The sequence below is a fragment of the Artemia franciscana genome, chromosome 15 (assembly GCF_032884065.1).
Source record: "Artemia franciscana chromosome 15, ASM3288406v1, whole genome shotgun sequence".
Taxonomy (NCBI): Eukaryota; Metazoa; Arthropoda; class Branchiopoda; order Anostraca; family Artemiidae; genus Artemia; species Artemia franciscana.
The window spans coordinates 36,375,216-36,389,400 of record NC_088877.1 but is presented as its reverse complement, the minus strand read 5'-3'; the positions used below and the strand labels follow the sequence as shown (position 1 = coordinate 36,389,400).

Here is a 14,185-nt window from a genome sequence, read left to right as displayed (position 1 = left end):
AACTAGTGGCAATCCTAGTCTGTATTTTTAATACAAACCTTTATAACTGAATAACTACTTTCAAAAATTCTTAAAAACAATAAAAACGTACTTGTAAATATGATTTTGCATTTTTATGTAAACCGTATAAATGGGTTACTATTTTCAAAACAATGTGCTAAATCGAGTAAAAATGTATTTCTGGTGGCAATCGGGGTTAATACAAGCCTCAAACATTACCCATTATTTAAAAAAAAACTGTACTATAAATAATGCAACGATAGTACTAGTGGCAGCCTTGGTTATGTTTTTTTAATACAAACCTTATAATTGAGGACGGAACCAGCAAAACCTCTGGTGGAGGAGGAGCAATCATCTGTGCAAGAAAGGGTAACCGAGCGCTCAGAAAGGCTAACTGTCTCACTTGTCAAACTGTATCTCTTCACTGTTGTTTCACTTGGACCCTCATATCTATAAGAACAAGAGCATCAACTTGTTGGAATAGTCAACCTAAACTTACAACCGAGGATTTTTTTTTTCTTATTTTTTATTAGCAAAATAGTGTCAACTCTTTGGAAAATTAGCCAAAACTTAAAATCCTGATTCTTTTTTTCCTTTTTTTTCTAAATAAAACAGTAGCGACTTGTTAGAAAATTAAGTTAAAATTTAAAACTTGGATTCTAGTTTTTCTCTCATTTCCTTTTTTCTGGTTTTTATTAGTAAAATAGTGTCAACTAGTGGGAAAATTCAGCCCAAGTTTAAAAATCAAGATTCTTTTTTTCCTTTTTTATTAGTAAAATAGTATTAGTAAAATTCAGCAGAAACTTATAACTCAAGTTTCTATTTTTTCCTTTCCTTTTTTAATTAAAAAGGATAAATAGATAAAATAGTGTCTTGTTCGAAACTCAGCCCAAACTAAAGAAAAACAAAATTATTTTTGAAGTTCTTCTATTCTTCTGTTTTTCAATAAAAACAAAAAAAGATGGGCAGTTAATAGTAATAATTGTAAGAGCATAAAAATCAAAAAAATAATCGTAAAGAAAAATTTTAAATATTGAAAAGAGGTACCGTTCTTCTCCTTACTATTCATTAATATATTTTGTTTCTGAAGGAGAGGCATAAGTCGAACTCTGAAACTCAGGATTCTCTTTTTCCTTATTTTAGTCAAAAGAAACACTACTCCAATTAGGCGTTCCCTGGCTTATATTCCCTTTGAAACATGCAATTTTGTGACACGTCTACAGCTGCGTTATTTGTACTGAAAGGACAAAATGCGGAAATCATTGGATTCATTAGTTTCAGAAATAAATATTGACCAAGCAAGAACATTACAAATTTTTTTCTTAGAATAGTATATAAACTTACCAAAAAATAAATAAATTAATGTCTTTTAAAATCTCCAGCCAATTTTCGACATATTTCCCATTCAAAAAGCAAAGCATATTCCTAAAAATTTAACAGAAGATTAAAATGTATGCAATAAACTGCCCCAAAATAAACAAATAAATGTGCAAATATTAAATAAAGACGTAATGCCGAAACAAGCAGAACTTGCCATTACAATTAAATACCTTACCCCAATGTTTCCTTCCAATGTTCAATTTTTTACCACCTATTATAACTTGATTCATTTTAGTCACGATTGGAAACTAAGTACTTCAGGTATCGTACTGACAATATATACTTTAACAATAGTGATAACTTTCTATAACTATAACACTATATAATTCTAGTGTATATACTGTTTACAATTATAATACTAAAACTATAAGAAGGTTCCGTTATGTTGAGGTTATTTTTGCTTTTTGAAACCGCTTATGAGATTAATGTTACTTATTGCTACTTTTTTGTTATTTTTTTTTTATTATCCCTCCTCCATATCAATCTTTGGAACTTGGAGGGGGATGTTTCTGTTAAAATTTTTGTTAATAACTGATATTAAATAAAAAATATAACTATAGCAGGGTTTCTACAACTCTAAACAATAAAATCCAACAAAGATTAACAATAGATATTAATACACCTGAAATAAAATCAAGGTTTCAAGTCACTATTTAATTACATGAAACAAAACTGACATAAAATGCATACACAACACAATTGTGAAGCTGTGAAAAAACAGGCAGAACCAAAGTCCAACGTTGTCAATACGAAGTAAGGTAATGATTTCCGCCCATTTTTTTTCTTTTTCATGACAGAAAACCCTGTCTTGTCAAACCATTTGAAATTAAGAATAGCAAAACTTAAAAAACGCATGCATTGAGTAGCATCTTACATCAAAGTACACATACTAGCTACAAATACGTTTCACCACACAAATTTCTATCACATACACATTTTATGCCTTTTTAGGCATAGGATAGATGCATAGTCCATCTGGAAGAAATGTAGTTTCATAGCATATAGTAAAAACTTTTGAAGTGGGCATTTGGCATGAGACCTTTATGGAGGAAGAGGAATAATTATTTAAATCCCACATGAAAACATTTAACCTAGTATGAGTAATAGATCCTACCACCTAGAGTTTGACCAGTCTACAAACCACCCACTGTGTAAGCTTCATCAAAAACAACAATTCTCGACATAATTATGATACTATTCACAAACCCCCTCTTAGTAATAGCAAAAAAAAACCCTTCAGACAGTAGCCACATGTGTCGTGGGGGACAAGACTTCTATTTCGGCGTTCAGTAGGAAGATAATATTCTTTTTTATTGATAACTTAAGTTGCTCCATAGCCGGTTAGTGACACTGCTAGGTTACTAGCACCCTCTCATCACCTTCCCCGTATTTAAAATAGAAGTCCAAACAAGAAAAATCATTTAAAACAGTAGCTACTGGCGTTGCAGAGTATTACACTTCTATTTTAGTATTCAGAAGGAGAAAATCCCCTTTTCTGATAATATGAGTTACTTCATACCCGGGTACAGACACTTTGCTTGGTAAATTCAGCCCTCCCAGCATTTCAAACAGTAATCAAAGCAAAAAGTAGAAACTCAATTGAGACAACCGATGGCACCAGGCATTGCACTTTCATTTTGGTAGTGAGTGGGAAATAATTGACTCTTCTGGTGATAGGACGTTTTTCCACAGCCAGAAACCAACACTTGCATTAGAGGTTTTAGCACTCCCCGACCCTCCTCCATTTGAAATGGTAATTCAATGAGAAAAAATTATTAAGACAGTAGACACTGGGCCACAGGGTGGTATTAAACCTATTATTTTGTGGCAAATAAGCTGTTCCAAAGAGAGATACTAGCACAAGCTTAATCATTTTACCTCTCCCCCCTCCTTCATCTAAACGGTAGCTGAAAGAAAATCAAAACTCAATCGAGACAATGGCTACTAGTGCTGGTATTCGGTGCGAAAATAATCACCGTTACTGGTAATAAAAGCGATGGTAAAAACCAAATAATCACTTCGCTTGGTTACTTTATCCACCTCCAATTTAAAATATTAGCCTAACCAAAAACATAACTTACTTAAGACAGTAGCCACTAGCATCATGGGGGATTACACTTCTATTTTGATAATCAATAGGAAGTTCATCTCCTTTTTTGGCATTATAAGTTGCTCCACAGCCAGACACTGTCACTTTCCGGTCATTAAAGGACTCTAAAATAGAACGTCTTTGAGTATTAATATGCCCTCTAATATCACAAATACACATCAACACAGTTTTAATAAACACGTTTCCTAAATTTAAATTCACTCTAATGAAACAGAAGCAAAGAAGAATCTCCGAAACGACTACATTTTAAATTATGGACGAAATATTTAAATTGAATATGAAAAAGGTGCATGCTTCTCATATCTATGGGAATGTTCCAGAACTAACTATAAATCATTGATCTATTAAATATGTTATTAAATTCAGCCTAGAATGAGAGATAACCAATTCAGCCCCTAAAATGCTTAATCCACGAAAAGGTCTAACATAGCAATACGTTCTGAGCTTATAGTAATAAAATGTGCTGATACTTCTGTGTCATCCGTTGTTCTGGAATGAATATAATAAAAAATAATTAATTATGAATAATAATTAATATTTATGAATATCAAGAAATGGTAATAATCATTAAATTGATAATTAATTATTTGCTATTTTGTTCTAGCACACACACTAAGTCTTCAACCTCTGCCAACCTCTGCATTTAGCTCTCTGCATCGAAGCTTCCAATTGAAACTCCACGCAAATTAATGACTGAAACTTCACTCCTCATTGGATATACATCTTTAGCTTCAATCTTCAAATAGATATCTAGTATGTTGTTCCTCATTTTTTGAATATTCCTGCATTGAAGTGGCGTGAACCAAAATCGACCAATAGCTTTAATTAATGAAAATTTGGAGGGGGTATTTTTTTAATCTAGGGATGAGATTTTTTTCCAATTTTTCAACGAAAATACCAATAAAAGGCATTTTCAACGGAAACAATCCCCCAAAAAGTATTTTTTAAAATAAACGGGTAAACATTCCCTTTTTTGCCTTCCCAATTGACGCCACTGAATGAAATTCCAGAGAGATTTTATGCAAATGACCCCAAATGATATGTAGAACTATAAACATAGCAGAACTAGTAACCTTGAAATTTTGCAGGAATTCCAACCTATTATTCCTACCTTACTTACTGACCTTACCTTTATTATTATAAACTTACTGTTATTCCCACACTTCATTCAAAAAAAGGTTGTAAATTTGAACTGCTAAACATTTCACGTTTACTTGTTACTTGTATATTTGTAGTTACTTGTATAGCAGTTACTGTATACTGTTACTGTTAGCAGTTACTGTATGTATAGCGGTTACTTGCATATTTAATTTGGCTGAAAATTTGCATACGCAGCAATGACATTGCAATTAACTGAACAAGAAGAAATTCCATTACTCAGCATTCGGATGTTAAGAGTCACAAGATCCTGGTTATAAACTAATTTTTAGCTTCCACCAACTACGCAATTTTTTAATTAAAAAATGTACACCTCTTAAATCTCCCATGATTGGCTTAAAATTGTACAGTGAAATTTTAACTTCAACTTTTAATTAAAAATTCAGGGCTTTTCAATTTCGGATTTACTATGATTGTTTGAAGTCCGTGCAGCCAGCATAATAAAGAAAAAAACAACTAAATAGTTTCCGGATGTTAGATGAGGGGGCGTTCCCCCTCCACAATACCCCGCTCTTTACGCTTAAGCTTGTCTTTTGCCCCAATCGTTCACGAACAGCTCCTGAAACACAAGGGCCGTGGAAGAGGCAACCGCCCTTATGTATGGCCTTACTCCTTTTCCTTATTTTTGCACTGAAAACAGTTGGCCGAAATATTCGTATTTTCTCTCTTTTGCACTGGCTGTGATTTACCTCATTTTTATCGTTTCCACACGATTTCTTGTTTTATTTTTAAAAACTTAACGTCTTTTAAATATGGCATTCATTTCGATTGGTTGAAAATTTGTGAAAATTGAGCTTTAGACCATGCAACTGTGACCAGAGCTAAACAAACATAGGGAGGGTCATTGAGGAAAATTACCCCCTCCCTATAAAAAGAAACCTAACATTGTTCATCTGGATAAGAAAACTTACCTAACCGGTTTTCATTTCCAAACTCCAATATATCAGGGTCATTTTCTAAGTCAAATTCTTCCTCCTTTTCATTAGTTACGCCACATCCACCACTTCGCATCAAAGATATTGGCACAACACCGTAAACATAGGCCAAACAAATTGGAACACCTAGGGCCACAGTAAAAACTGCTACAAATGGGCTCACCAGAACCTGAAAAAATTATCTTTGTTAAAATAGTAAATATGTAAAAAAAAACTGATAAATAATAATAATAAATAACCATGAATAAATAAAAAAATTATATTTGTTAAAATAGTAAAAATAGTAAACTAAATATACATCGTTGCAAAATGCAGATCGTAGATTCTGGTTGAAGTTAATTAGGCTATACGAAGACAAACACTAAAGAATGGATCTCGTAATTTACATACAGAGTTAGAAACCAATGTAGGTTTTATTTTAAAGGGTTGAGAAATTTAGTAATGACAGGGGCTGGTTGGTAATTCAGAAACATTGAAACATTATAACCAGGCAATATCTGGTTTCGGAGAGGATTTTTTTCAAAATGGGTACGGTTTTATGTTGATGTCTATAACAAAGGGTAAATTGAGTTCCAATTTAGAGCTGAAAAAAGGTATTTAATGGAAAGAGTGATATCTGAAAGGGTACAAGCTTGTCCCTCCTTCAAAGCGAACTTTTGTAAAATTTAGACCGTTTTCTCCAGGAGTTGTCGGTACTTTCTGATTTCAGGGGAAAAAACTTAAAAAATATTTATTTGCAACGTCCTGACATTCTTTAACGTTTTAACCCTAATAGAGTAACTCGAATCGTTGTCTATAAAGATAAATGCTTGGAAAGAAGGAAAATTTTTTGCGTTTAAGTTATTTTGTCTACAGTTTACGTCTACAGAAATTCAAGAATAATTATATAATAAGAACCCTTTCCGTCAAAGCCACCTGTTTCTCACCGTAGGTTTTCTGATGCGTATTCTTTTGTGTTGGAACAAAAAGGTGAACAAAATGTCAAAGTCTAAATTTTCTATTTTAGAATAAGAAGGAAACAAAAAATATAGTACAAAGGAGGAAAGCTAACAAAAGAAAAACATCTCAGAAAATAATACAATAAAATTAGGCTTCACGTCAAAAAATCACATATTCAAGCGTCACAATTTGCTATAGAAAATCGTTCAGCTTTTGTATTAAAAAAAAAAAAAAAAAAAAAAAAAAAAAAAAAAAAAAAAAAAAAAAAAAAAAAAAAAAAAAAAAAAAAAAAAAAAAAAAACGCTTTGTAAAGATGTTTGGAAGCAAAATTTGGTCAGGAAATTGTTAAAACGAACGAATTTTCATAGAAAAAATATGTGGCAAGCTTTTATTGGCTTATAAACATAATATGTAACCGTTGAGCTATTTTTCTCAAAGCATTATTCTGTAACAGTTAAACTTCGGTTAGAGGATCGGTTACGGGTTGAGGGGATGGTACCTCTCCTCACGCTTAGGGTAAACCGTGATATGGTATTAAAAACAGACAGAAATTAAATAAAAAAAGAGGTTTCTTTAAATGATAAAGAATGATATTAGGAAATAAAATAAACAAAAAGAATTACGTACATTCCTTGCGACACATGGGATTGAACCGCCAAACCTTGGGTGAGGCAGCGCGGCTGTATCCGCTATCGCAAGAAATGATGATTAATAGTTCTCCCATCAGTTTATTCACTTACTTTAGATAGCAGAATTTTAATGGCTGATGTACAGCCACTGTCTAGTGCAGCCAATGGCACGTGTGAGGATCTATTAAGGTATTAAGGCATAGGGTATTAAGGTATAATGTTTTGAGGTATGAGGAAGTGAAGGAAGTGAAAACATAAGGTGTTGCCTCTTTTTGTCTTCTTTTATAATTCAAAAATCGCTCCTGGAGGAAATTCAATTTTGAACCCCCTAAGGGGCCCCAAAAGGTAAAACAGTCAATATCCTAAAAAAGTGTCAAGTGAAAAAAAATATATTTTGTAGCTGAGTTAGAAATAATGATTATTTTCTTTAGCAGTCTCAATATTGAAATGTTATTATGGAAAAAAATTGCACGAATTTCAAATTGCGCAAAATTTCAAATAAATAATCTAGCGGTAATTAAATGATTTTGAAATTTTATTTTTATTGAAATGAAGAAGAGGGCGCAGATAAGGAATGAAAATAATTAATAAATAATTTATCAGTAAATTATTAACCAATTAATATAACAAAAACATAAAAAAAGAAAAACAATAATAATAAATGGAATAATTAATAATAATTTAAAGAATAAATTGAAAATAGTTTTGTTAATAATTTTTTTTTTGCTAAACCTGGCCTGAAATTTTTTGGGATACGGAAGGGGGGGTGCTAATCAGGATAATGCCCCGGGCGAAAGAGCCCAGAACTCCCTCTATCTGACATTTCCCAACTTCTGAGATAATGCCAAAAGTCAGTGACTGTGGCAAAGCATGTTCAATTACATTCTGATACTCTTGATCTATATTAGCCTGCTGTTCCCCCTCCCTTTGAGAACAGCTTATCAAAACATTTTTAATAGTTATCTCAGAAGTGTGAGAACATCCGATACAACATTAGCAAGACCGGGGCGATTGAGAAAAAATTTGTACAGATGCTTACTCCTACGTTTGCGTTATTATCAACTGGAAACGCCACTAATTTTCAACTAAAAATTTACGTCTGACTCTCAAAACAAATAATACAAGAGAATATAAGGAAGAATTCATGGCAGTTTCTAAAAAAAAAGAGAAAAAAAAGTAACTATAAAACCAGCAATCAAGTAGCATTTGCCACAGAAATGAAATTTCTGTGGCAAATGCTATGAAATGAAATGAAATGAAATTTCATTTCATTTGAAATGAAATGAAAGAAATGAAATTTTTACGCACAGAAATGAAGACTTTGCCTTACATTTCCCATTAAGACAGAAACAGAGAATTTACTTGTAAAAAATATCGTGAATGAATATTATTTTTAAATAGCTTGAAAATTCATACAGGAAAAAACATACAGTTTTATTTTGCGTAGGATTTGGTTTCAGCGGCAACTGCTTGTAACTGCTCTTTGTTGAAAAATATACATTAAAATAAAATAAAAAAGAAATCTAAAAGTTTTCGAAAAGTCTACGCCTGCAAACTTTCAGGATAGAGGTCCTGCCTCTTACAAGAAGCAGATTCATGTGTGGTAGGCCTGCGAGACTTTATATTTATATTTAAATACATTAGTTAAAGATTTTCAGATTGATTTTTTTTGGAATTCAGTCAATTCAGTTTTTTTTAGCTATTTGGATAAGTAAACTTTTTAGTACTTCGGTCAAATGTCTCATCAAATTTTACAAAAGAACAAATAAAGTGGAATTAAATTTCCGTTTTTTTCCTGGCTTAAAAATTCCCGAACAAAGTTATCAGGTATCAAAAAGACAGGGCATGGGCTAACTTTTCTACCATAGATTTAAAGACATCAAAAAGAATACATTTTTCGGCTTCTTCTTCTTCCCTAGACCTATCCTAAATCTGTTTATACCTCATAACCATGGCTTTCTAGAATTTTCTTTCAGTCGTTGCAAATATAATGCCATAGCATCTTTTCTTTGTCGTGCTTTTGCGTGTTTGGGGAACCGACTGAATGATCAAATAGTAAGCTGTACGAAAAATATGGTTCAATCCCGCTTTCTATAGCTATGAGAGAAAGGTTGAGATGGTTAAAGACCATTCTGTGGATGAAGGATGACATATAGTTGAATATTGTCCATGTCAGGCAACCGTATAGGGCCAAACAAAAACAGATAGCCCCCAAATGAGGTGGGTTGATATCGTAAGCAGGGTTGCCACCACAGTCAGTTTCTAAAGTGCTACCACTGCCCAAATTTGCCTGCTACACAGCGATTTTCGGCGCTAGAGTCAAAAATTTACTGCAATAGTGCCAAAATGGCACATTAGTGCTACAGATGGCAACACTGAGCACGTGCTACAGTGCTACACACATTGAAAGAGTGCTACAATACCACTTTCGTGCTACAGGTGGCAACCCTGGTGGTAAGGAAAGATTTAATGGGAAATGGGAACTTCATGAAAAGGTGTAGAGGGAGCCATTGAAAAGATTAGAATGGAGGAGCATGCGCAGGTGTGTTACCCTCAGCTGGCTGAGTGCAGCAGTGAGTTGTTGCTAGTAGTAGTAGTAGTTTTTGTTTAGTAAATGAGACAACACAAATTGAGACTATGCAAAATGTAAAAACGCACGTAGAAACCTTAAAATATAACGAAATTGCTTTTCAACACAAAAGAAGATTCGCTAGTTTCATCTTCTTCCTCCCACTGACTTCCTAAATATCCATTGTCTACAAGATTTACTACTCGGCTTTGTCATGGGCATGCCCGTTTGGGTTTAGATATTTTTTCTGATTTTTCCTGATTTTATTAAGTTTATTATCCTAATTTTATTATTTTATAACTATTTACTAATTTTATTTTATATTTATAAATTAATTTTATTAAGGTATATTATGATAAGTTTCCACTTAACCAATTCAAACCATCAGAAATCATTTTCAGTAACCTTAGTATTTTAAGAAATAATATGATTCGCTTATGAAAATACAGGAAACACAGACTAATGAGTTTTAAACTAACTCCTTTGAAACGTAAGGAAAATTAACAGTTAAATAAAACTTCGACTAATAATACCAATTGCAACCCCACAGATTTTAAAAATACCTTTTTATTTCTATTTTACAGCCATTTTCTTTTTCATAATGGATAACTGGTCGGTTTTAATCCTCCCCCCCCCCAACAGTCCTTGCCTCCCCCTACATTTTCGTGAGTAATAACAACTGTTTTTAGGGTGGTGCCATATTGTCAGTCTTACGATGCTGAACCCTGAATCCAATACATCATTAAAACTAATTAGGTACATTTGATAACTTTCCAACCCATAATTATTGGAATATCAACAATCTGTTAATTCCCAAAGAAAATTATACGCTCAAGGTAAAGTTACACCTTCGCTAACTATTTTTTAAAGCAATCTCGTCCACAAGTTGGAAATAAACCGTCCCTCCACACCCCTACCAATATCGTTATACATTTCTGACTTTCGAAACTCGTGTTGTTTTGTGTAGTCTAGAATGAGAAAAGGAGGATAAATTTGAAGTACCCAGGACAGTGACATGAAATCTGATTCTTTGAATTGGTTAACCATTAAGAGGAGCGTCCGTAGCTGCGTTAGCCTCAGGCAGCTGGCTCCCGCAATGAGTACTAGCAATAGCAAAGAGATTAAAATATGCTTTTTCCATAGATTTGTTGTAAGCTTACTCTCTCATCTTCTGTTTGGCGAATCAAGAGGGATACCGTATTTACCCCTCCCCAGTCCGTGAATTTTTTTTTTGACTCGTATAAAAGTAAAAAAAAATACATAAGCGACTTTTTGTTGTAGTTTGTAGTCTTTTGTACCCCCGGAAAAAATACAGAACACGCCCTTGATCTTAGTCCCTTTTAATCCAACTACAAATCAAATGAAATATATAAATATACAACATGACAATTTTTATTAAAGACAAACATTTTGTTAGTTAATTATATTTAATAAAATTTGGCCCGTCTTTATATACTTTCTAAACTCACATTATATTTATGAATAGAGAGCCAATTTTTAAAAAGAATTGTTTATTTATTTAACCTACATTTACGCTAAAGATGCTTTATTTCTATGATAAAAGGAAAAAAAATCAATAGAAAGATACTTACAGTTCCGATGACAGCTGATCGGACAATAACTTTACTCAACAACAACAACATTAATTTATGAATAGAAAGCCAATTTTTAAAAAGAATTGTTTATTTATTTGACCTACATTTACACTAAAGATGCTTTATTTCTATGATAAAAGGAAAAAAAAAAATCAAATAGAAAGATACTTACAGTTCCGATGACAGCTGATCCGACAATAACTTTACTCAACAACAACAACATTATATTTATGAATAGAAAGCTAATTTTTAAAAAGAATTGTTTATTTATTTGACCTACATTTACGCTAAAGATGCTTTATTTCTATGATAAAAGGAAAAAAAATCAAATAGAAAGATACTTACAGTTGCGATGACAGCTGATCCGATAATAACTTTACTCAACAACAACAACATTATATTTATGAATAGAAAGCCAATTTTTAAAAAGAATTATTTATTTATTTGACCTACATTTACGCTAAAGATGCTTTATTCCTATGATAAAAGGAAAAAAAATCAAATAGATAGATACTTACAGTTCGGATGACAGCTGATCCGACAATAACTTTACTCAACAACAACAACATTATATTTATGAATAGAAAGCCAATTTTTAAAAAGAATTGTTTATTTATTTAACCTACATTTACGCTAAAGATGCTTTATTTCTATGATAAAAGGAAAAAAAATCAAATAGAAAGATACTTACAGTTCCGATGACAGCTGATCCGACAATAACTTTACTCAACAACAACAACATTATATTTATGAATAGACAGCCAATTTTTAAAAAGAATTGTTTATTTCTATGGTAAAAGGAAAAAAATCAAATAGAATGATACTTACAGTTGCGATGACAGCTGATCCGACAACAACTTTACCCATCTTTTTCTTCTTTTTTGACTTAGCACTAAGTTTTCTAGCTACCCAAACAGGTAGGCCAATTATAATTGCAGGTACAGCAATCCCAGCAAGCAGTGCAATTCCTACAGGAGCACCAATAAGTATACCAACTTGCCATAAAATCTTTTTCTTTTTCGACCATGGCTTTTTTCCCCAAAAAGTGCAGCCAGATGGGCTGAAAGAGAAATAATAACTTTACAAATTTTTGGACTGGGTGGAAAACTGTTCTAAACGAAAGAATAAAAATAATATATCTGAAAGAACGAAAATTCTTTCAAGTATTTTGAAAAGATCCTAAAAAAAATATTTTAAAAAAATATCTAGAAAAGAATGCTAATAGTACGTTCACATTTAATGAATTTTCGGTACTGCAATTTAAGGCAATTTTTTGCAACTGCAATTCATTTTTCATTATTTTTTAAAGAGGAACTTGGTTCAAATTCACTTAATAAAAAAAATTAGCGAATAAAGTCGAATTGCAAGTCAGAAAAAAAGAAGAAAAAGTATGGACAACAGATGAAAACTGTTGATTTTCACGAAATAAAAAACGGACTTCTTTAAAAAGAGAAACTTGTTTGATTTTTTGGCAACCGATTTTTTAGTTAGAACGTAAGAATATAGAATGAACATGAGTATGTTCAAACTCTGAGTACAAAGCTTGAGTATCCGTGTGTAATATGGCTGGCACCAGCATTCATTGCTGGCGCGAGTGTGACCTATGTAAGTTGGAAGTATTGTTTCAGTAGATGCTTAAAATAGATTAATGAATTTCATAAATTAAAATATAGAGAGATAAATGTGTATATATTTAAACAATGCAGTGGAACAAAAAACTTTAAATAAACATTTCCGAATATTTTGACTCCACGCCCGAAAGCCTTAGAGTTGATGAAAAATAAATTAAAGTTAAATTAAATACAATATATAAAGAAAAAGACAAAAAAACAACAACAACTTTAAATAATAAAAATTGGAATATTTCGACCTCATGTCCGAGAGTCTTTATCAACGAAAAAAAATATGCTGAACTTAATACCAATACAAATAAAAAACAAACATTAATAAATAAATCTCACATCTTAATAACTGCCAATTATCACTGAACAAATCACTGCAACTAGCATGAATGAGCAACACAAAATGACATGCTGATTGTCTCTGGTATAATTTCAATTTGATAACGAGATCTAACAATAAATGAAATACTGTATTTATTTGAAAAATTTACATATGCCCTAAGTTACGATACATGATTAAAATTACAGGGTTAAGATCTATTGAACTATAGATGGAATCTAAAGTTACATTTGGCAACAAGTCAAGAAAACTGATGTATTTTATATTGAATGTATTTTCTTTTTTATGTGCTAATTTAGATGCAGTCAATTGAATTTTTCCAGTTTTGATTTCATCCTGACCTTTGCTTATAATAAATAAAAAAAAAACTTTTTTTTAACTACAAGTAAGGAGCGACATTAAAACTTAAAACGAACAGAAATTATTCCGTAAATGAAAGAGGTTGTGCCCTCCTCAACGCCCCGCTCTTTACGCTAAAGTTTGACTCTTTCTCACAACTCTGCTTTTTAAAATAATAAAAAAACTTTAGCGTAAAGAGCGAGGTGTTAATTAAATCTTAATTAAAATTAATTAGAAATTAAATTTTTTGGATTCTTATGTTCTTGGAATCTATAGAATACCTGGTTTTTCATCTAATAAAAAACCAGAAACTTTCAGATTTAAGCCACTAAAGAAAACAAAAATAGTCAGCAAATATTTCGATCGGAATCCTTTTAACTATTCTCAGTGCAAAATTGGAAGTAACAAGTAGAGAATATATATAACAGGATAAAAGGTAAAATGAGAAAAAGAAATACATTTAAAAAAAACCGTTAAGATTAAGAAGGACCTTCAAGGTGAAAGGACAAGTGAATGAAAAATTTGATACTGAATGGCCATTCAAACATGGGTATTCATTTTAACATTTC

The 14,185-nt window shown here is 31.9% G+C and overlaps 1 protein-coding gene across 1 annotated transcript in view; it reads right to left on the bottom strand.

The window, feature by feature from the left end:
• Nucleotides 1-14,185, bottom strand: part of LOC136036416 (E3 ubiquitin-protein ligase RNF19A-like) — a 65,839-nt gene that overhangs the window by 11,423 nt on the left and 40,231 nt on the right. The window contains exons 8-11 of the mRNA XM_065718633.1: nt 12,144-12,375; nt 5,560-5,752; nt 3,462-3,594; nt 303-450 (exon numbers count right to left, since the gene is read on the bottom strand). Coding sequence (XP_065574705.1) covers nt 303-450; nt 3,462-3,594; nt 5,560-5,752; nt 12,144-12,375 — 706 coding nt within the window. The remainder of the gene's footprint in view (nt 1-302; nt 451-3,461; nt 3,595-5,559; nt 5,753-12,143; nt 12,376-14,185) is intronic.